The 22,585-nt window shown below is 45.3% G+C and overlaps 1 protein-coding gene across 3 annotated transcripts in view; it reads left to right on the plus strand.

Annotated features, from left to right (window-relative positions):
• The first annotated feature begins 10,025 nt into the window (after positions 1 to 10,025).
• CRYL1 (crystallin lambda 1) overlaps positions 10,026 to 22,585 on the plus strand; it is a 105,441-nt gene continuing 92,881 nt past the window's right edge. Inside the window, exon 1 of one of the 3 annotated variants that reach the window (XM_033177045.1) lies at positions 10,026 to 10,720. In XM_033177045.1, coding sequence (XP_033032936.1) covers positions 10,680 to 10,720 — 41 coding nt within the window. In that variant the 5' untranslated portion in view covers positions 10,026 to 10,679. The remainder of the gene's footprint in view (positions 10,721 to 22,585) is intronic. The other 2 variants (XM_033177044.1, XM_033177043.1) reach the window with 2 other exon arrangements.

Genomic DNA, 22,585 nt, shown 5'->3' on the forward strand with positions numbered 1-22,585 from the left:
GTGGTGGTGTGTGCCTGTAGTCCCAGCTTCTCCAGGGCCTGAGGCTGGAGAATCACTTGAATCTGAGAGGTGGAGGTTGCAATGAGCCAAGATTGTGCCACTGTACTCCAGCGTGGGTGACAGAGTAAGACCCTGTCTCAAAATAATAAGTATTGAAATTCTGGCTTCCAAAATATTTGTTCTTTGTTAATATACTATATTCCATGTGCAATATAGTGTTTTCTTTCATTCAGGCCACTAGAACAGAATGCTGTAGACTGAGCAGGGCATGGTGGTATGCATCTGTTGTTCTAGATATCTGGGAAGTGGAGGTAGAGGATCACTTGAGTCCAGGACTTTCATTCCAGCGTGGTTAACATTGCAAGACCCCTCTCTAAAAAACAAAAATGCCATAGACTGGGGCTTCTAATAACAGACATTTATTTCTCACAGTTCTGGAGGCTGAGAGGTCCAAGATCAAGGCACTGGCAGTTTCAGTGTCTGGACAGGGCCCACTTCTAGGTTCATAGACATCCATCTTCTCACGGTCTCCTCACATAGTGAAAGGGGTGAGGGGTTTCTCGGGCCACTCTCATAAGGGCACCAATCCTGGGCATGAGGGCTCTGCCCCGTGACCTAACACAACCCAGAAGCCTCGCTTTCTAATAACATCAGCTTGGGGGTTGGAATTCCAATGTATGAATTTGGGGAGACATAAACATTCAGTCTAATATGTGTAGTATAACTAAGATAGTGTAATACAGGTTTCCCTAGGCCTCATGGAACCACAGGTACACATGTGATTAATATATATGCGGAGGAATTTGTCAGTTTTAGGAACATTTTTCTGTCACCCCAAAAGTCTCCCACACACATACACACCGTCTTCCATCTTTGGATACCCCCAAAAATAATGTATCAAAAGTACTGTGATGTTAAGGAGGAAAGGGTTGTAGAGAAAACATAAATTCCCGATTCACTTTGTGGCATGTTTAAATTATTTTGTTCCTTTTTGAGGACTAGGAGCTTTCTGGCTTGGGCAACCACAGCTGAAAAATGCAACACCTTTTTCTTGTGGAGGAATTTTACCAAAATAACGTTTCTCTTATGTTTTGTTCATTTCAGAAATTATCATTTTCCTCTTCCCCTCTCTTCTTTTCTCTCTCCCTTCCTCCCCCCAGCCTTTCTTTTTTTTTCTTTTTTTTTTTTTTGCAGGTTGTGGGGATAAGGTTTCACTCTGTTGCTCAGGCTAGAGTGAAGTGGCACAATCAAACCTCGGTGCCGTCTTGACCTGCTGGGCTCAAGCAATCCTCCTACCTCAGCCTCCCCAGTAGCTGTGACCACAGGCACATAGCACCATGTCTGGATAATTTAAAAAAAAATTTTTTTTTTTTGTAGATATAGGGTCTTGACATACTGCCCAGGCTGACCTCAAACTCCTGGGCTCAAGCAATCCTCCTGTCTCAGTCTTGCAAAGTGCTGGGATTACAGGCATTAGCCACCTTCCCTGACCTTCCTTTCTAAGCAAAATAAATATAGGCAAGGGATGGATGATCAGAAAGCATTTGTAAAGTGGAGTATTAAAGTAAGCTATTACTTGTGATATTTTAAAGGATGTCAGAAGTGGACAGGAGGAGAAGGACCTATGACCAGTGTGTTTAGACAGGGGTTAGGAAGAGACATAAGCAGCGATGTGTGCACTGGTTTTATGAACTAGTTTGCTATGACCCTGCAACGCCTTTGCATGTTCCTGGAGACTATGCCTGAGTTTTCAAATTCATCTTTTGTAAAACACTGTTCAAGCTTAGGATAAACATATAATTCAAGACATTTTGACTAGAAAGGAAAGATCTGGTCTGAGATGGACCTGCTAAGTGGCCCTGGAAGTCTTGGGGCTGTCACCTGTGGAATGGTGGGGCTGGAATCTGCTTTACATATGCCAGAGAGGTGCCAGGCAGGGCCAAGTGAGAGTATGTATAAGGAAGAGCTGCTGTGTGAGACTACAGAGGACCCAGAATGACCCAACGCTGGCCATGTGCCCAACACATTTTAGAATGGATTCTATCAGTTAATCATTAACAATAACCCTTTAAGAGGGAACCTCTATTATGACCATTGTACTGCTGAAAAGGCTGAATTTTGAGGAACTAACTTGTCTAAAATCATGCATCTAGCCAAGCACGGTGGCCCACATCTGTAATCCTGCACTTTGGGAGGCCAAGATGGGCAGATTGCCTGAGCTCAGGAGTTCAAGACTAGCCTGGGCAACACATTGAAACCCTGTCTCTACTAAAATACAAAAAATTAGACAGGCGTGGCAGTGTGTGCCTGTAGTCCCAGCTACTCGGGAGGCTGAGGCAGGTGAATTGCTTGAACCTGGGAGGTGGAGGTTGCAGTGAGGAGATTAAGCCATTGTACTCCAGCCTGGGCGACAGAGCAAGACTCCGTCTCCAAAAAAATAAAAATAAAATCATGCAACTAGTGAAATAAGAATTTGAGATTCAGAACCTGGCAATCTGACTCAAGAGCTCACATTTTTAACCACTGCACGGTTTTGCCTTTCTGATATTGAGTTGTATACTATTACCTACGTAGCAACATGTTAAGTTAGGGATTACGGCTCATGCCCTAAGACAACAGATCACAGATGTAAACATGAATTGCCAGACCAATGTGCATTTTTTCAAAGTAGGTGGTCCAGAATGTTTTGGAACTTTTTGATCTCTTACTAGTGCTGGGGTAAAGGATGGAGTGTTGGGATTTCACCTTCAAAGTGTTCCTCTGCGAAGGGTCCCAGTTGGCAAGAGGGGAGATTTAATGACCTAATTAAGACTGTATTGGCAACTTAAATTACCCTTAGGCTTTTATTTCCCAAAGTGGTCGGAAAAATCAGGGCCCCACCTAAGTTTTAAAAGGGGAAAGGGAGACGAAAATAAAGTTCGGCTTGAATTACATCCCATGAGTTGTTCTAGTTCAATCAGTCTGTTCAATTACACATGCTGTACAGAGTTCTTTATACTACTTTAAGCAGTTAATTTCTATTATGGGTGGAGTAGCCACAGCTTCAGAGAGGAAGCAGGGCTGGGCTATGTAAAAGGGGAGGAAGTTTTAGATAATTTGTGGTGAAGAGAGCGTAGGATTTGGCATTGCTGTAGCTCTGTAGAACTATTTGAGTGCTCGAAACCTCGCTTCCCAGGAGAGGCCTTTCTTCACCATTGATTCCCAAAACCATCTTCCTCACCTCCATCATCCTTAATCCCATTGACCTCTTTATTTCCTACATAACACTTAGCATGACCTCTGTATTATTCTCTTACATATACCATTTCTTTCTTTATCTTCCTGTTTAGTTTCTGTCTTTCACTAGAACAACAGTTCCATGAGACTAGAGGTCTGTGTCTGTCTTGGTCACCAATTTGTTCCTAGTGCTTGGAACTGAGCTGTCTAATGGGGTGGCCACTAGTTACATGTGGCTATTTAGTTAAAATTAGTTAATTAAAATAATTTTTTTTTTGAGATGGAATCTCGCTCTGTCACCAGGCTGGAGTGCAAGTGGTGTGATCTCTGCTCACTACAACCTCCACCTCCCGGGTTCAGGCCATTCTCCTGCCTCAGCCTCCTGAGTAGCTGGGATTACAGGTGCCTGCCACCACGCCCAGCTAATTTTTGTGTTTTTAGTAGAGACAGGGTTTCACCGTGTTAGCCAGGATGGTCTCGATCTCTTGACCTCGTGATCCGCCCGTCTCGGCCTCCCAAAGTGCTGGGATTACAGGCGTGAGCCACCGCGCCCGGGCCTATACTTCATTCTTAAAAGATGCATACGACCACATTAAGGTCACTTAAGCAGAGCATCTGGCCGGGTGTTCTGAGTAAATCTCCTCACTGCGACCATCCTGCAGGCTGAGTCTTCAGTCCCTTTGGTATCTCGCCATTAATCTCTGCAAGGTTTCTTGCCTCTGGGAACAGAAGTGCCCCAGACCAGCCTTGTCCCCTTCCTTCTCTGAACGCAGTCAGTCATTTCTCTAAGGAATTCTGGTTCCTTCTAGTGAAAAAATGGCAAGATTTGAGCATTGGGGTTTCAGGTCATATTTGAAATACCAGTGGCATGAATCTGAGGCCATTTCAGAGGGCGGAACTGGAAAATACTCTTTTTTATTTTTGAGAGACAGGATCTCGTTCTGCTGCCCAGGCTGGAGTGCAATGGCAGGATCATCGCTCACTGCAGCCTCGAACTCCTAGGATTAAAGGATCCTCCTACCTCAGCCTCCTGAGTAGTTGGGACTACAGGTATGTGCCATTACACCTGGCAAGTTCTTCAAAAAATGTTTTTATGTTTTTTTTTTCGACAGAGTTTCGTTCTTGTTGTCTAGGCTACAGTGCAACGCCGCAATCGGCTCATTGCAACCTCCACCTACTGTGTTCAAAAGATTCACCTGCCTCAGTCTCCTGAGTAGCTGGGGTTACAAGCATGCACTACCACGCCTGGCTAATTTTGTATTTTTATTGGAGATGGGGTTTTGCCATGTTGGTCAGGCTGGTCTTGAACTCCTGACCTCAGGTATCTACCCACCTCAGCCTCCCAAAGTGCTGGAATTACAGGCATAAGCCACTGTGCCCAGCCCCCAAATTTTTATTTGTAGAAATGGGGTCTTGCTATGTTGCCTAGGCTGGTCTCAAACTCCTGGCTTCTAGCCATTCTCCCACCTTGGCCTCCCAAAGTGCTGGGATTATTATGGGGGGAGCCCCTGTGCTCAGCCTCATTTATTTATTTATTTATTTAAGACGCAGTCTTGCTCTGTCGCCCAGGCTGGAGGGCAGTGGCACGATCTCGGCTCACTGCAAGCTCTGCCTCCAAGTTCAAGCCACTCTCCTGCCTCAGCCTTCCGAGTAGCTGGGACTACAGGCACCTGCCACCATGCCTGGCTAATTTTTTGTAATTTTAGTAGAGATGGGGTTTCACTATGTTAGCCAGGATGGTCTTGATCTCCTGACCTTGTGATCCGCCTGCCTCGGCCTCCCAAAGTGCTGGGATTACAGGCGTGAGCCAAGTGCCTGGCCTTTTTTTTTTTTTTTTAAGTGTCAGCTTATATGAATATTTTTGATTCAGTTCTAACATCATTGTGTTTCTCTTTAAACTTTTTGTTTATATAATTAAACCTTATGTTCTCTTATGGTGAAATCTTCGTGCCAAACAAAGTCATTTATTTTTGGCTTAACTGAAATACAAAAAAATAAAAAATAAAAATAGTAATACCTGTATTGGTTTGAAAAATAAAACTACCACATGAAGTTCAAGATTTTCTTTATAGTCCTTTTTGTCGTGAGACTGTATCTCAGTAAGAGTGGTTTCTGGAGTTACTTGTGATTCTCATGTCATATGGTTGCCTAAGAACATTTTCAGTTTGAAGTGTTGGCATTCAAGCTGTGAGTTCTTAAAAGCTGGCAACTTTGGCCTACTTGTCTTCTCTTGGTGGTAATATTGAGCTATTAAAGGAATGCATTAATCGATCCTACCTGACTTTGTGAAACAGTGGAAAACATAAGAAATTCAGCCTCTGAAGTCTGTCCTGTTTGATTTTACCATCATCTGGCCCAATGGCAGCAGCTGAGTATGTGGTTATATGTCTAGTATTTATTTATGGGCTTCTGGGTCGGGTGGGGACTTGGAGAACTTTCCTGTCTAGCTAGAGGATTGTAAATGCACCAATCAGTGCTCTGTGTCTAGCTAGAGGATTGTAAATGGACTAATCAACACTCTGTAAAATGGGCCAATCAGCGTGATGTGGGCGGGGACAGATAAGGGAATAAAAGCTGGCCTTGCCAGCCAGCAGCGCCAACCCACTTGGGCTCATTTCTACCCTGTGGAAGTTTGGTTCTTTTGCTTTTCATAATAAATCTTGCTGCTGCTCACTCTTTGGGGCCACACCATCTTTAAGAGCTGCTACACGCAGAAGGGTCTGCAGCCTCACTCCTGAAGTCAGCAAGACCACAAACCTACTGGAAGGAACAAACCCCCAATGGAAGGAACAAACTCCGGACACACCACCTTTAAGAGCTGTGACACTCACCGTGAGGTCCGCGGTTTCAATCTTCAAGTCAGCATGACCAAGAACCCATCAGAATGAATAAATTCCGGACACACCACCACACCTGGGTAATTTTTTGTGTTTTTAGTAAAGACAGGGTTTCACCGTGTTAGCCAGGTTGGTCTCAATCTCCTGACCTCGTGATCTCCCTGCCTCGGCCTCCCAAAGTGCTGGGATTACTGGCATAAGCCACTGCACTTGGCCCTATGTATGCAATATTTATAATAGGGGGATTTTGGCTGGGCAAACTCATTCTGCCTAAAAATATTCCATTTCTAATTATATTAGAATCTACTTGTTTTCATGTACTTGATTCAATTTTAACTTTTCCAAGTTGAAGTCTTCCTTTCCTGAACCACAGCCTTTTTCGTTCATGCTTTTGTCTCATGCTACACGAATTCAACTATCAAAGACTAATCAGAAAATATAACCAAGGTATATTAGACACAAGTTAATTTTTTAAAAATAAAAGAAAATGTGCTAGAGAATACTCATTTAAACTTTTGCCATTCACCTGAAACCTAGTTATAAACTGATGTATATTTTCAGACTACCTGGGTTCCATTAGAATCAACTCATAAAATACACCAGTTTTTAACATTTATAGAAGTCAAAAGTGCTTAAAACAGAAACCACACTGGACAATTCAACACGGAGAATTTAATGTGGAGGACCAGCTCAATATCAATGGGTGTGTGAGGACTGGAAAGTAGCAAGAGTGAATGGGGAGGTCACAACAATGTCAGGAAGTGGCACTATCCCTGGACTGGCAGAATGAGGGAAGATTTGGGGAAGACCTGAGGCTTAGACGAGGGGTCTCGTGAGTTGAGGCTTAATCCCCTGTGGAGATGGTTGGTGCTGGTCCTCTGAGCAGGGTGAGAGGAGGTGTTTGGAAGGGTCAAAAGGATCAGGAAACAGAGCCAGTGGCAGTCACTGGTGCAGTTGCTGGGGTGACACTAACAGCAGGCATGAGTTATCACACTGTCACCAGGCTGGAGTGCACTGGTGTGATCTCCGCTCACTGCAACCTCTGCCTCCCGGGTTCAAGCGATTCTCCTGCCTCAGTCTCCTGAGTAGCTGGGACTACAGGTGCGTACCACCACGCCCGGCTAATTTTTGTATTTTTAGTAGAGATGGGTTTTACCACGTTGGCCAGAATGGTCTTGATCTCTTGACCTTGTGATCCGCCTGCTTTGGCCTCCCAATTTAATTAGGTTTTTAAAAATTATTATTGAGTTGCAGTATTTCTTTGTATTATCTTAAATCGATATATGTTTCACCTATAGTTTCTCCCAGAGTGTGGCTGATGTTTTTATTTTTCTTAACTGTGTCTTTCAAAGACATATTTTTGGTTTTAACAAAATCCAATTTGTTTTATTTTTATTTTATTTTATTTTTTTAATTTTTGAGACAGAGTTTCACTCCATCACCCAGGCTGAATGCAGTGGTGTGATCATGGCTCACTGCAGCTTTGACCTCCTGGGCTCAAGTGATCCTCCCATCTCAGCCTCCTGAGTAGCTGGGACTACAGGTATGTGCCACCACACCTAACTAATTTTTTATTTTTTATTGTAGAGACAGGATCTCGCTATGTTGCCCAGGTGGGTCTTGAACTCCTAGGCTCAAGTGATCCTCCCACCTCAGCCTCCCAAAGTGCTGGGATTATAGATATGAGGCACTATGCCTGACTAACATCCAATTTATTAATGTTTGCTTTTATGACTCATGTTTTTTGTGTTCTATCTAGAAAGTTTTGCCTAACTCAAGGTCACAAAGATTTTCTTCCATTTTTTTCCTCTGCGTTTTCTGATGTTAGGTCATAGATGCAGGTCTATAATTTATTTTGAGTGAATTTTTGCATATGGTATGAGTAAATATTTTTGCATATGGATATTGAGTTGTTTCAGCACCCTCTTTTTAAAGGACTGTACTTCTCCATTGAATTACTTTGGCTTGTTTATAAAAATGAATTGACAAATATACATGGGCCCATTTCTGGGTTCTCTTCTGCCATATGTCTTAATAACGATAGCTTTAGAGTAAAAGCCTCCAAATTCTGTCATTTCCATATAAATTTTAGAACTAACTTTTAAATTTTTATAAATAAAAGCCTTATGAAATTTGGGAATGCATTGAATCTCTAGGTTATTTTGGGGCTAACTTAAATCTTAAGTCTTTTTGTCTGTGATGGCTGTATCTCTCCAATTGTTTACATCTTCTTTAATTTATCTCAAAAAAGGTTGGTAGTTTTTAGTAAGGTATTGCATATATTTTATTAAATGGATTCATATGTATTTAAATTTTCATTGGTTATTGTAAGTGACATTGTCACTTATTATTTTAAAACACTGATTGTGTTTTAAAATTTTGATATCTAATTATTCATTGGTATCATATACAAATACAATTGATTTTTGGGAATTGAACTTGAATCTATGAATGTTTCAAACTAACTTATAAGTTCTATTAGCCTTTTAAAAAGATTCCTTACGAGTTTCTAAATATATAATCATGTCACTTGTGAATGAACATAGTATTATTACTTCTTACTCAATCTTTGTGCCTTTTATTTCTTTTTCTTGCCTAATTGCATTGCATAGGACTTCTAATACAATGTTGAACAAAAAATGTAAGAAAGAATATTCTTGCCTATTCCCAATATTAGAGGGAAAATATTGTCTTTCACGATTAAGAATAATATTAGATAGACAAATGGATAAATACACAAAATGAAATATTATTTCGCCTTAAATAACATTTTGTCATTTGACACAACATGGATGGGTCTGAAGGACATTATGTTAAGTGAAATAAGCACGACACAGAAATAAAAATATTGTATGATATCATTTATATGCGGAATTTTTTTTTTTTTTTTTTTTTCGGAGACGGAGTCTCACTCTGTGGCCCGGGCTGGAGTGCAGTGGCCGGATCTCAGCTCACTGCAAGCTCCGCCTCCCAGATTTAACGCCATTCTCCTGCCTCAGCCTCCCAAGTAGCTGGGACTACAGGCGCCTATATGCGGAATTTTTTTTTTTTTTTTAAAGTCAAATATACAGATATAGAAACTAAAACAGTGGTTACTAGAGGTGGAAGTAGGGGAGGAAAAGGGGAAATGTAGGTCAAAGGAAATGAAGAAGCAGATATGTAGGATCAGCAAGTTTAGAGATCTAATGTATAACAATAACACCAGGACTATAGTTTTTTGTTTTTTTGTTTTTTTCTTTTTCTTCTTCCAGTTTTTTTTTTTTTTTTTTTTTTTGGTGGTGGTTGTTTAGACAAGGTCTAGCTCTGTAGCCAGGCTGGAGTGCAGTGGAGTGATCGTGGTTCACTGCAATCTCCACCTCCTAGGCTCAAGTGATTCTTGTGCCTCAGCTTCCTGCATAGCTGGGACCACAGGTGTGTGCCACCATGCTCAGCTAATTTTTGTGCCCAACTAATATAGTTGCTAACTACAGAAACTTCTCCATCAGAAGATGCAAGCTTTGGAGCCTTGTACACTCAGCCAGAGCACGCGGGGTTGCTCAGGCTAGCGGCTCTCTCAACAGTATACTGTAACATTCCCTCCAAAAAGTCCTCAACGTTTAAGCCTGCCTTCTACTGTGTATAAGTTTCGGCCCGAAACACTCCATTACAGATACGGGAATATAATCAATCCATGGGACTTAGCCAATCTGAGGAGTGAGAGATGACTTACCTTCCTTGTGTGACTTTTCATTTCTCTTGAGGTTGAATACTTTCCAAATATTTATTGATAATTTGTGAAACTGTTCTAAAAAACAAAACAAAACAAACAAACAAAAAACAACCTAACCCCTCCCCTGGGATTTCTCTTTCCATGTTCCGACTCAGGGAAAACAAATAAAGGAAGCGCTCCATTTATCATCTCAGTCTCGGCTGCGGTTCCAGCTTGAGTACTGTCCCCTCTGTCTAATGACCGTGTCATCTCCCCTTCAGCTTGTGCGGTGTGGACGCATATACCACTGTCAGGCAACGTGTGATGCCCCTTCCTCCGGGTCTGTTCCGGGCTCCAAGAAAGCCAGGAGTCAGGGCACCAGCGCATTTCCTCTTTCCGACACACACCCAGTGCGGCGCGTGCTCCGCGGAGGAATGCAGCCGTGTCCTGCCGTCGCGCACATGAACGCATCGGGTGTTAATGTGTCGCAGTCCCCGCGCCCAGTTCGCACCTGGCGGCGGCGGCGTCCTTCCGAGACGAGTCAGCAAAGGCGACATTCTCTGACGGTTTCTCCAGGGCGCTTTAGCGCCAGAGCCCGTGCCATCGTGGCCGCGCCCCCTCCTTAGACACGGGGACTGCTGAGCGTCACAAGCGCGTGAGCTTCCCGCTTCCCCCCCACCCCGACGTGCCCCCGCGCTGGTCCTGCCCCTGCCCACGAGGGTCGGCGCGCGGGGCGTCTCCGGGTGTCTCTCGCCCGCGACGCGCAACCCCCTCCCCCGCCGGGACCGAGCGGCCCTCCCCGCCCTTCCCGCCCTTCCCGCCCTTCCCGCCCCGCGCGCGCAGCCAATGGGCGCGGGACCCGCCCTCTCCGGAGCGCCCAGCTCGAAGCTCCGCCGGCGCTTGGTCCCAGCCCGCGGCGCCGCGTTCCCGGCCCAGCCATGGCGTCCTCCGCGGCCGGCTGCGTGGTGATCGTTGGCAGGTAAAGGGCTCCGAGCCGCGCTGCTGCCCCTGGAGCCCGGGGAGACGCCGGGGACGTGGTTCCCGCGTGTGGGGCCCTCGGGGTGGGCGCCGGGTCGCGGTCCCCGCCCCGGCCTCTGGTCCTCCGACGCCCTGCGGTCCCTGCGGCGCTGGCGGGCTCGGGGAGCGGCGCGGCTGGCGGAGCTGGGCAGGTGGAGGCGCCCCGCGGAGCTGGGTCTGCTCACCGGGAGCCGGCGTTGCAGGAGGTTCCCAGGCTGACCGCGCAGGCCGCGGGGCCCGCGGCTCCCAGACTGTCGAATGTCGCCGCGCCTGCCCGCAGGTCCGCAGTGCTGTCGGCGACCACGTAGCTGGAGGCCGCAGCAGGTGCTAGGCGAGCACACAGGCAGCCCTGTTTCTGGGCGAGGCGCTGTTTCAAGAGGAGAGGTGGGGGCGGTTGAACCCAGACGGTTTGCTAAGCGTGTCCATGTAACAGCCCGAATTCTGCCCACACTGATTTCTAGTGTGTGCTTCCCCCAACACCCCCCACCCCCCACGTTTACAATCCTTGCTGTTTTTAGTTTTTAAAAAGGGGCATTTGTGTGTACCTTTCTTTGGCCAGCTGTTATAAGCATGTTAATACTTGCTATTGATAGTTAAAAGCACCGTTTTGGTAACTGCTGTTGAGGTGTTGGCCTGCCCCCGACTCCGCCCCCCATCAGTGTACAACCCGGCGTGGAGACCACTTCCAGTGTCAGGGTGTTCCCTTCCCATTGAAGGACGGCATCAGATTCCTTGTTGTCAGCTTTCTTTTCTCCAGAGCAGTGGAGTTAACTGTGCCTTTGTTCTTTCTGGCCCATGGGTGCTCATGGTTGAATAGTGAAGACATATTAAAAAGTGCACTTCGGGCCGCGCGCGGTGGCTCACACCTGTAATCCCAGCACGTTGGGAGGCCGAGGCGTGCGGATCATCTGAGGTCGGGAGTTGGAGACCAGCCTGACCAACATGGAGAAACCCCCTCTCTACTAAAAATATAAAATTAGCCGGGCGTGGGGGCGCATGCCTGTAGTCCCAGCTACTCTGGAGGCTGAGGCAGGAGAGTCCCTTGAACCGGTGAGGCGGAGGTTACGGTGAGCCGAGATCCTGCCACTGCACTGCAGCCTGGGCAATAAGACCCAAACTCAGTCTGGAAAAAAAAAAGAAGTGCACTTTGTAGAGGTGGTGATAGTTACCTCTGTCTTGCATTTTATTAATAGTTAATTTTATTATCAGAGTTTATGTGTATGTGTATATATATATACACACACACTCACATATATACACAGTTTTCTAAACGCATGGGTGCGTGCACGCACACACACACCCACACAATTTTAATAGGACAGGGTCTTGCTCTGTCGTCCAGGCTGGAGTGCAGTGGCACCATCATGGTGGATCTCAACCTTCCAGGCTCAAGCCATCCGCCCACAGCAGGCATGTGTCGCTACACCTTGCTGATTTTTAAAATGTTTAGGTAGAGATGGGGTCTCACCATCTTGCCCTGGCTGGTCTTGAACTCCTGGGTTCAAGCACTTTGACCTCCCAAAGTGTTGGGATTACATATGTGAGCCACCTTGCCTGGCCTTGTATAGCTCCATCATGCCTTGAAGTAGTGTTATATATGCACCTAATACATGCGACGTAAAATTTTAGTTGATTGTGCAGTTATCTGGCTGCGGGTGGCTCAGTCTACTAAGGAGAAGCTGCAGTTAACAGTTTACTTCTGATTCCTTGAGGAATGTTGATAAGGAATTTGAGAAAGGCTGCCACACTTTAAGGACCACATTATTCTCTGGGGCCTCTGCTCATTTCTTTGTTTTCTGGTGTGAAAATCCTGCCTTTCCTCCACTCAGCACCTCAGCACACACCCAGCTCTGCTTCTGGGACAGGGCTGGTTTCTTCCCTTCCTCCTCACCACCCTTCTTTCTCTTCCCTCTGTCTTTCCTGGTCCCACAGGTGATTCCAAGGAACACCCACTTAACATATAGGGCTTGGGGAATGTAAATTAATTTGCCAAAACCTGGTTCAGTTTCATTCTTAGGTTTCAACAGATCAAAATATACATATTTCAATTTCAGGAGCATATTGTGTTTTCAGCTTTCCTTATCGGTTTATAGATTTCCTCTTGAAAGTACCTGCTAGGAATACAGTCCCACTTAATTCTTTCCCGCTGATCTTTTCCCAAAGTTCACTCTTCCTTAGGGCCACTTAGCTGTCCTATAAACATCCAGGGTGAGTGCCTTCAGAATGGTGAGGGCTTGAAAGAGGATGAGAGAAATCCTTTGGGCCTAGGGCTGCAGGAAAATCTGGTAGTGATAACTTTTAAAAATGGAAGAAGTCGGGGCATGGTGGCTCATGCCTGTAATCCCAGCACTTTGGGAGGCCTAGGAGGGCGAATCGCCTGAGGTCAGGGGTTGGAGACCAGCCTGGCCAACATGGCGAGATCCCATCTCTACTAAAAATACAAAAAGTAGCCAGGTGTGGTGGCGCATGCCTGTAATTCCAGCTACTCAGGAGGCTGAGGCAAGAGAATCGCTTGAACTCAGGAGGCGGAGGTTGCAGTGAACCAAGATCACACCACTGTACTCCAGCCGGGGGACAGAGTGAGACTCCATCCCAAAAAAAAAAAAAAGGGGGTAGAAATGGGTATCATGAAGATAAATTTGCATTGGAGTAGTGTTCTAAGGCTTTCATTTTGTTAGACTTACCTTATAAAACACTGTGTTTCTCAATCGCTAAAATATGAGTTCTGTATTTGTATGCACACTACAAGATTCAGCTTGTAGCCCTTGAGCTTGTTTAGAATAGGCACACAAAATGTTCCTGGTGCAGGGCATGCCCTTTCTCCTGTCCTGCTTTTTAGGGGGCACCCTTCTTCAGGATCAAGCTCAGGGACTGTCTCCTCCAGGAAAAGTTCTGCTTCTGGGATTTTCCCCTAAGGGTAGAAACCATATTGTTGCCATTTGTATCCACCATGCCTGGTCCCAGTAGACAGATATTTGAGCACTGGTAACAGAGACTGCTTATTTTTTAACTGATGTGCCTTGTGAAGGGCTTAGTAGTATGTTGTTTTATATCAAGAAAAACATCCCATAAACTAGAAAGGCAAAAAAGAAAGGCATCCTATAAACTGGGGTCTCCTTCATTTTTTTTTTTAATTCCAAAATTTTGTTTGTGGTGATTGTACTTTTTTTTTTTTTTGAGACGGATTCTTGCTCTGTCAGGCTCAGGCTGCAGTACAGTGGCACCGTCTCAGCTCACTGCAACCTCTACCTTCCGGGTTCAAGCAATTCTCCTGCCTCAGCCTCCCAAGTAGCTGGGACTACAGGCACCCACCACCATGCCTGGCTAATTTTCGTATTTTTAATAGAGACAGGGTTTCTCCATGTTAGCCAGGCTGGTCTCGAACTCCTGGCCTCAAGTGATCTGCCCACCCTGGCCTCCCAAAGTGTGAGATTACAGGTGTGAACCACTACACCCAGCCTGTGCATTTTTTATAAGAAATTTTCTGAGGCATGAATTTTCTTCGAAGTGCTATTCTGGGTATTTTCTTGCTAATTTTTGCACACATACACAGCAAACCCTAGGATGCCCCCCTTGCCTTTTGAGTCAGCTTAGGCACTAAATGTGCCCTTTGCAGGAGTTACTTAATAGCTCTTTCTGGCAAAATTTCCATAGTAGACTTAGATCATGAGTGAAGGAAAAGTTTAATTCAGTTTTTAACCCAGTAAATAGATAACTATAGCTGGAAAAAATATTTTCAAATGTATCTGAAGTGAATTTATTCAAAATTAAGTGACATTAATGATAGAATGGAAGCAGTTGTATCACTTTTCTCCCTTGCTGCTTTGCTGCTGTATAACAGAATACATGTTCATCTGCCTTCGCCTTTTGTAGTACCCATTAAGATTCATGAATTCAGAAGCTTTAAGGTTCGAAAGGAGGCCAATCAGATGTCACAAGCTCTCAGGACAGGAAGTTAATTATTCTTGGGCCTGATGTCAGGTAGTATTGGGGAACAATACTGAGGGAAACCTGAAACAGAAACCTGAGGGAAACCAAGGCAGGGAACTTGCCAGCTCTAGGGCTGTGCAATCTTATCCCTGTGCCTCTCTGCAGCTTCCTTTGCTCTGTAGACTCCCTCTCCTTGTACTTGCTCACTTTTCTTTCCTTCCCTTTGACTTTATCTTGCACATCACTGCCAACCCTAAGGTTACACTCTTTCAAGTATAGTGCCTCTCACTGACTTTTTTTTTCCTGTATTTTGGGTCCACTTTTCAGGAGAGGAAACCCAATGGCCTCAGCTCTGCGCATCCCAGGCTGTAGATATCACAGGGTGCTCCTAAGCCCTTTGATTGGCTGCTTTGGGTCACGTGTCCAATCTATGTCCAATCAGCAGTGACTGCGTGTGGGTGTGAAGGGCGGGGGCGGGGAAGGACACCAGCTGGTCTCCAGGAGTCAGCGGTCTGCTCTGGGTCCTCTGCAATGAAGGGGCCAATCTGAAGACTGAAAGGGAAGTGGGGCCCTGTCCAATCACCTGATATTTGATGCCAGAATCCCTGCCGATGGTCAGATACTTGCGGTTCCAAGGATTTGCTGCCAGATTATAGGGGCTGCCTTTCCCTGAGCGACAGCAGCTTCAGGGTAAGACCCAAGCCATGGAAGCAGGTGCATTAGCCCCAGACCAAAGTGCCACGCTCCCTCCCGGCTGATTGCTTCCCCTCTCCAGGGTTCAGACCCTGCAGCCCGCAAACATACAGTTGTTCCCTGCAAACAGAAGAGCACCCTCTCTTGACCCCATTTTTCCCTCTGGTAATTGCCACACTGCTCTTCAAAACTTAATAAAGTTATCCACGTTGTCTCCAGTTTCTTTCTTCCTATCCATATTCTCTCTCTTAGCTTTGTATTATGGAAACATTTCAAACTGTGTTCAAGTTGAGAGAACAGTGCAATGAACCCTAAGGTACCTTCTCCCACCCCCTCAACTTCAACACTTATTAACACATGCCTTATCTGGTTTCAGTTATTCTCCCTTCTCTGGATTGTTCTGGAAACAAATGCCAGGCATTGAATCATTTCATCTGTAAATATGTCAGCATGTATAGTATCTCAGATATGGACTGTTTTAAAAATATGTAACCACAATAGCCTCGTCATGTGTAAAACATTAACACAATTCCTTAATATCTTCATGTAATATCTTTAAATATCTCTTCCATATTCAAGAGTTCCTTGATTAATTTTTTTAAATACTTGGTTTGATTGATTTAGGGTCTAAATAAGGCCCACATGTTATATTTAGTCAACAAGATTTCTTAGCTCTTTCAATCTATAGATTCTCCATCCCTCTCTGGTTTTGTGAAAATTTTCTTGCAGTTTATCTATTGAAGAATTTGAGTCATTTGCCCTGTAAAATTTCCCATATTCTAGGTTTTGCTGAATGTATCCTTTCCCTCTCCTCCCTTCCCCTCCCCACCCCTCCGGTCACCATCCCTCCCCTTCCCTTCCCTTCCCAAGACAGGGTCTCACTGTGTTGCCCAGGCTGGTCTTAAACTCCTGGGTGCAAGCCATCCACCTGCCCAGCCTCCTAAAGTGCTGGGATTACAGGCGTGAGCCGCTGCACCCAACCCCTGCAGTGTCATTTATCATGTTCCACCGTCCGTTCATTTCCGGAAACTGGTAGTTAGGGCTAAAGGCTCATTTTCTCTTAAACCTACCCTGGGCAGTCTTTCATCAAGCCCACAAATCTGCTCTTGTCATGGTCCCCACCCCCGTTCATCTTGCGAAGCCCAATGGTCAGTCCTCAGTTCAAGTATTCATCAGCAGCATTTGATGCAGATGGCAGTTCCCTTCACTTCCCTGACCAACCCCCCCACCCACCTCACTAGCGCTCCTTTTTGTCCCCATATTCCCCATTAAAGGTGGAGCGTCCCAAGGCTGAATCCTTGGACTTCTTTATCGACATTCACTTTCTTAGAGATCTTACCCAGTCACATACTTTTAAATACCACGTCTATACAGTAAATCCCAAATTAATATCCCAGCCCAGCCCTTGGCTCTGAACCTGGATACTTATAGCCAGTGATTTGCTAGACCCACCCCTTAGCATTTCTCACTGAAAACATTTTGAACGGATTTTCCCTCCTAACATCTGCTCTGTTGCTGCTCTTTCCCAGCAGAGTTAGTGACATCTCCATCCTTCCTTGTCCAAAACAAACTTGGCACTGTCCTCCATTTTTCTTTTTCTCACACCCACATGCAATTCACGAGCAATTCTTCTTGGCTGTACTATGAAAATATTGCATTTTCATTTCTCAGCTGACCACTTTCAGCACCCCCTCTGCCTCCGTCCTGGTCCTGCCTCCCGTCACATCGGGCACCAGCCTCCTGACACCCAGCTGGTCTCCTAACTTCCATCTTTGCCCATCTGCAGTATATTCTTAGTAAGGCAACTAGGATGTCCCTTTATTTTTTTTCTTTTTTTTTTTGAGACGGAGTCTGGCTCTGTCGCCCAGGCTGGAGTGCAGTGGCCGGATCTCAGCTCACTGCAAGCTCCGCCTCCCGGGTTTTACGCCATTCTCCTGCCTCAGCCTCCGGAGTAGCTGGGACTACAGGCGCCCGCCACCTCGCCCGGCTAGTTTTCTGTATTTTTTAGTAGAGACGGGGTTTCACCGTGTTAGCCAGGATGGTCTCGATCTCCTGACCTCGTGATCCGCCCGTCTCGGCCTCCCAAAGTGCTGGGATTACAGGCTTGAGCCACCGCGCCCGGCCGGATGTCCCTTTAAAAACAGAAGTCAGATGATATCTTTTGTCTACAACCTTCTATTAGCCAACTGTCTCACTCATTAAAAACCAAAATCCCTCCATTGCTTCTGAGGTGCCATGAAATGGGCTCAGCACTCTCTCCTTCCCTTTGATCTCATTGTCCCTCCTCCCTCTCCCCCGACCGCCCTCCAGCAGAGCACCAGCCTTGCTGATCTGGACCAGCTGGGCAGACAGACTCTGCCAGGAACACTTGTTGCAGAAATACTCTCATGACTTGGCCCCTTACCTCCTTTGCTAAAATGTCACCTTCCCAGTGCGACAGTCCCTGGTGGCGCTTTTAACAGTTCTTTGCCTCCCAGTCCCTACTCCCCTGCTTGCTTTCTCCCTAGTGCTTTTGCTTATTTAGTTTGTTGTCTGTCTACCTACTATGAGCTCCTTGGGGTCAGGAACTGGGCAGTGCCCGCACGTGGTAGGTGACCTTTACCTATTTCCTTGGTGAGTCATCGTTGCCTTCTGATTAACCCCATGGCAAGAGCCAGCTGACCGTTATTTCGTATTTGTCATTTGATAACCGTGGCTTCTTCACATTTATTTAGCCTCTACAACGTGCCGGGAATATGAAGGTGAGCGCTAGTTCCTGGTGCATAGAGTTTACCTTGTTGAACAAACAAATTCATACAGCTCACTAGCATTGCTTTTTTTTTTTTTTTTTTTTGAGACGGAGTCTTGCTCTGTCGCCCAGGCTGGAGTGTAGTGTCTCGATCTCGGCTCACTGCAAGCTCCGCCTCCCGAGTTCACGCCATTCTCCCGCCTCAGCCTCCCGAGTAGCTGGGACTACAGGCGCCCGCCACCATGCCCGGCTAATTTTTTGTGTTTTTAGTAGAGACGGGGTTTCAGCGTGTTAGGCAGGATGGTCTTGATCTCGTGACCTCGTGATCCGCCCGCCTTGGCCTCCCAGAGTGCTGGGATTACAGGCATGAGCCAGCGCGCCCGGCCACTAACTTTGTTTTTTATTTTAAACTTCATTATGCAAAATTTACTTTTTTTTTTTGAGACGGAGTTTTGCTCTTGTTGCCCAGGCTGGAGTGCAATGGTGTGATCTCAGCTCACTGCAACCTCCACCTCCCAAGTTCAAGTGATTCTCCTGCCTCAGCCTCCTGAGCAGCTGGGATTACAGGCGTGTGCCACCACTCGTGGCTAATCTGTGTATTTTTAGTAGAGACCGAGTTTCACCGTGTTGGCCAGGCTGGTCTTGAATTCCTGACCTCAGATGATCCACCCGCCTTGGTCTCCCAAAGTGCTGGGATTACAGGTGTGAGCCACAGCACCCGGCCACAAAGATTTCAAAATCCAAAAACAATTTGCAATCTGAAATACCGGGCCCGAGCATTTTGAATAAGGCCCACTCGACCTGTACTGCATTTGTCATCTGCTCGTGTCTCTCCATCCACTCCCAGGCTTGCATGCCCAGATAAGGTGGGTGCCAGAGGTAGAATTATTTTCAGGGTTTTGTCCCAGGGTAAAGACTGTATTGAGAAAATTGACTTTGGATAGAGCAAGATGACCTTCTTTTTTAGACAGGGTCTTGCTCCGTCTGAGGCTGGAGTACAGTGGCGTGATCGTAGCTCACTGCATACTGCATCCTTGAACTCCTGGGCTCAAGTGATCCTCCTGCCGCAGCCTCCTGAGCAGCTGGGACCACAGGCATGTGCCACTACACCCAGCTAATATAAAATGTTTTTGTAGAGATGCAGTTTCCCTCTGTTGCCCAGGCTCTTCTTGAAGTTCAGGGTTCCAATTTTCCTCCCGCCTCAGCCTCCCAAAGTCCTGGGATTACAGGCAGGAGCCAAGCCTGTTCAGGATTGTCTTTTGCTCTCTAGTCCCCAGGAGAACAAAGCCAGGTGCTGAGGCTTGAAGAGGGGCCAGGGAAACTGCGACTGAAATGTTACAAATACATGTTTTCTCTAGGCTAGTGAGAAAGTACCCACTAGCCTTCTGGTGGGGTAGATAAGCCTTCCCAACTCAGAATCATCCTTTTGCAGGGTCATTTAGTGTTCATTGTTTTAAAAAATATTTTTTAAACTTTTAAACCACATTTAGCCGTAGTAAAATACACGTAACCTACAATTTGCCCCTTTTTTTTTTTTTTTGAGATGGAGTTTCGCTCTTTCACCCAGGCTAGAGTGAAGTGGTGCCATCTCAGCTCACTGCAACCTCCTCCCCACCAGTTCAAGCGATTCTCTTGCCTCGGCCTCCCGAGTCGCTGGGATTACAGGTGTCCGCTACCACACCTGGCTAATTTTTGTATTTTTAGTAGAGATGGGGTTTCACCATGTTGGCCAGGCTGGTCTCGAACTCCTGACCTTAGGTGATCCACCTGCCTCAGCCTCCAAAAGTGCTGGGATTACGGGTGTGAGCCACTGCGCCCGGCCCAATTTGCCATTTTAACAGTTCTCAGTGTACAGTTGAGTAGTGTTAAGTATGTTCCCATTGTTGTGCAACCAATCTCCAGAACTTTTTCATCTTGCAGAATTAAAACTCTGTTCCCATTGAACAAACAGCTGCTCATTTCCCCCAGCCCCAGCCCCTGGCATCCACCCTTCTAGCTTTCTGTCTCTATGGGTGCCTCAGGTAAGTGGACTCCTAGGGTATTTGTCATTTTGTGACTGGCTTATTTCATTTAGCAAAATGTCCTCAAGGTTCATCTGTGTTATGGCATGTGTCATTTCTTTTTAGGGCTGAGTTAGTGTTTATTCTTAAAAGCCTAAGACTCTGAATATAGAGAGCTGTTCTTTGCATTCACACCTTAAGGCAACTCCCTACATTATGCCAAATGTGACATTTGTTTCCCCCTCACCCTTCTACTCAACTAAATTTAAGTATTATTATTATTATTAATTATTATTCACTGGCTCCATCCATTCTTATGAAAATTTAAGTATTATTGCTTTACATTTTTATGGCAGGAGTTGGTTGTCAAAGCATGTTTACAAACATTTATTTTGAATAACAGCAATACTGAGCTGTAATTCACCCATTTAAAGTGTACAATTCAGTGGTTTTAGTATATTCACAAGGTTGTGCATCCATCACCACAATCAATTTTACAACATGCTCGTCATCCCAGACCTTGGACCCACTAGCTATCACTCTTCATTCCTTCCTCCCCTAGCCCTGGGCAACCGCAAATCTACTTCCTGTCTCTATCGATATCTCTATTCCGGAGATTTCATAAATGGGATCATACAATACGAGAACCTTTGTGACTGGCTTCTCCCACTCAGCATAACGTTGTCAACATTCATCCGTGTGGCATGTATCAGCATTTCATTCCTTTTTGGGGCTGAAGAGCTCTGTTGTATGGGTGTGCCACATTGTATCTGTTCCATTTAGCTGTTATGAATAATGCTGCTATCATCATTGGTGTACAAGATTTTTGTGGACATATTTTCATTTCTGTTGGGTACATACCTAGGAGTGCAACTGCTGTTACATGCTTTCATTTAAAAAAAAAAACTTTATTTTTTAAAACAATTTTTACATTTACAGAAAAATTGTGAAGAGAGTTTTCATATGTCATGTCACCAAATTTCCCGTATTCTTAACATGTTACATTAGTATGGTGCGTTTATAACAATTAATGAACCAATGCATTATTAACATTTATTAATAATTAATATTAATAATAGTGGCTATTCATGACCAACACATTATTATTTAACAACATTCATATTTTTTTCAGATTTCCTTAGTTTTTACCTGATGTCTTACTTCTGTCCCAGGATGCCCTCCAGGGTACCGAATTACAATAGTCATTTCTCTTTCGCTCTAGACTGTGACAGTTACTCAGACTGTCCTTATTTTTGGTGACCCTAACAGTTTTGAGGACCGCCAGTCAGGTAGTTTCTAGAATGCCCCTCTGTTAGGATTTGTCTGATCTTCTCATGATGAGAGTGCTGCTATGGGTCTTGGAGAGGGAGACCACAGGGATAAAGCGTCGTTTTCACTTTGTCTTGTATCCAGGGTGCGTACTCTCAATGTGCGTTACCGCTGTTGATGCTGACTTTGAACTCCTGGCTGAGGCAGTGTTTGTCAGGTTTCTCCACTGCGTGGTGACTCTAACTTTTTCCTCTTCCATACTGTGCTTTTTGGAAGGCGGTCACTCTGCACAACCCACACTGAAGTGGGGGTGATGCTCCACCTCCCTAAGGGGGAGTACCCACATACATTATTTGGCATTTTTCTGCAAGGGAGATTTGGCTTCTTCTTCATTTATTCAAACATTTATTTGTGGTATACTTTGTGTTATAATCCAGTATTTCTGTATTAATTTTGTGGCTCAAGTTCCAGCTTTGGTCATCGGGAGCTCCTATGGTGGGCCTCTATCCCTTTGACATGCCCCATTGGTGCAATTTTTTTTTTTAATACTTTCTTCTTCTTCTTCTTCTTTTTTTTTTTTTTTGGTGCTGCAGACTGCTCTGGGCTCATCTTGTGTATTTCCTGGCTCTGTCTTCAAATTAACCATTTCTCCAAGGAGTCCTGCTTCCTGTGATTGGAGAATAGTATTAGAAACCAGGACCCGGACTCTAGATGTGTTCTATACATTTGTTTTTCACTCTTTGGACAACCCCATGTGAACTCTTTATGACTTTTTTTGTCTTTTCATTTTCCAGTAAGTCTGAAACAGCAGTTGGAGTGTAGTGGTTAAGAGGAAGGACTCAGGAGTCAGATCGCTTGACTTCATCTCATAGATCCGTCACTTACCACCTTTGTGGACTTAATTCCTCCATGCCTCAGTTTATCACTTATGTAGGCTTAATTCCTCCATGCCTCAGTTTATCACTTATGTAGGCTTAATTCCTCCATGTCTCAGTTTCCATACATATAAAATGGAAATACTAGTAACACCTACCTTGTAGAGTTGTTGTAAAGATTAACATAGGCAAGACCTGTGGTATGTTTAATGGTGCCTGGCACCTAATCCATGCTGCAATGTGGGTGGCAGTGGCAGGAGGACAGGGCAGATGCTCTCTGTTCTTTTAAGTTAATTAAGTGACTTGCCTAAGACATGGCCAAATGGAAGTTC

The sequence above is a fragment of the Trachypithecus francoisi genome, unplaced genomic scaffold (assembly GCF_009764315.1).
Source record: "Trachypithecus francoisi isolate TF-2019V2 unplaced genomic scaffold, Tfra_2.0 Lachesis_group18, whole genome shotgun sequence".
In the NCBI taxonomy this organism is placed as follows: Eukaryota; Metazoa; Chordata; class Mammalia; order Primates; family Cercopithecidae; genus Trachypithecus; species Trachypithecus francoisi.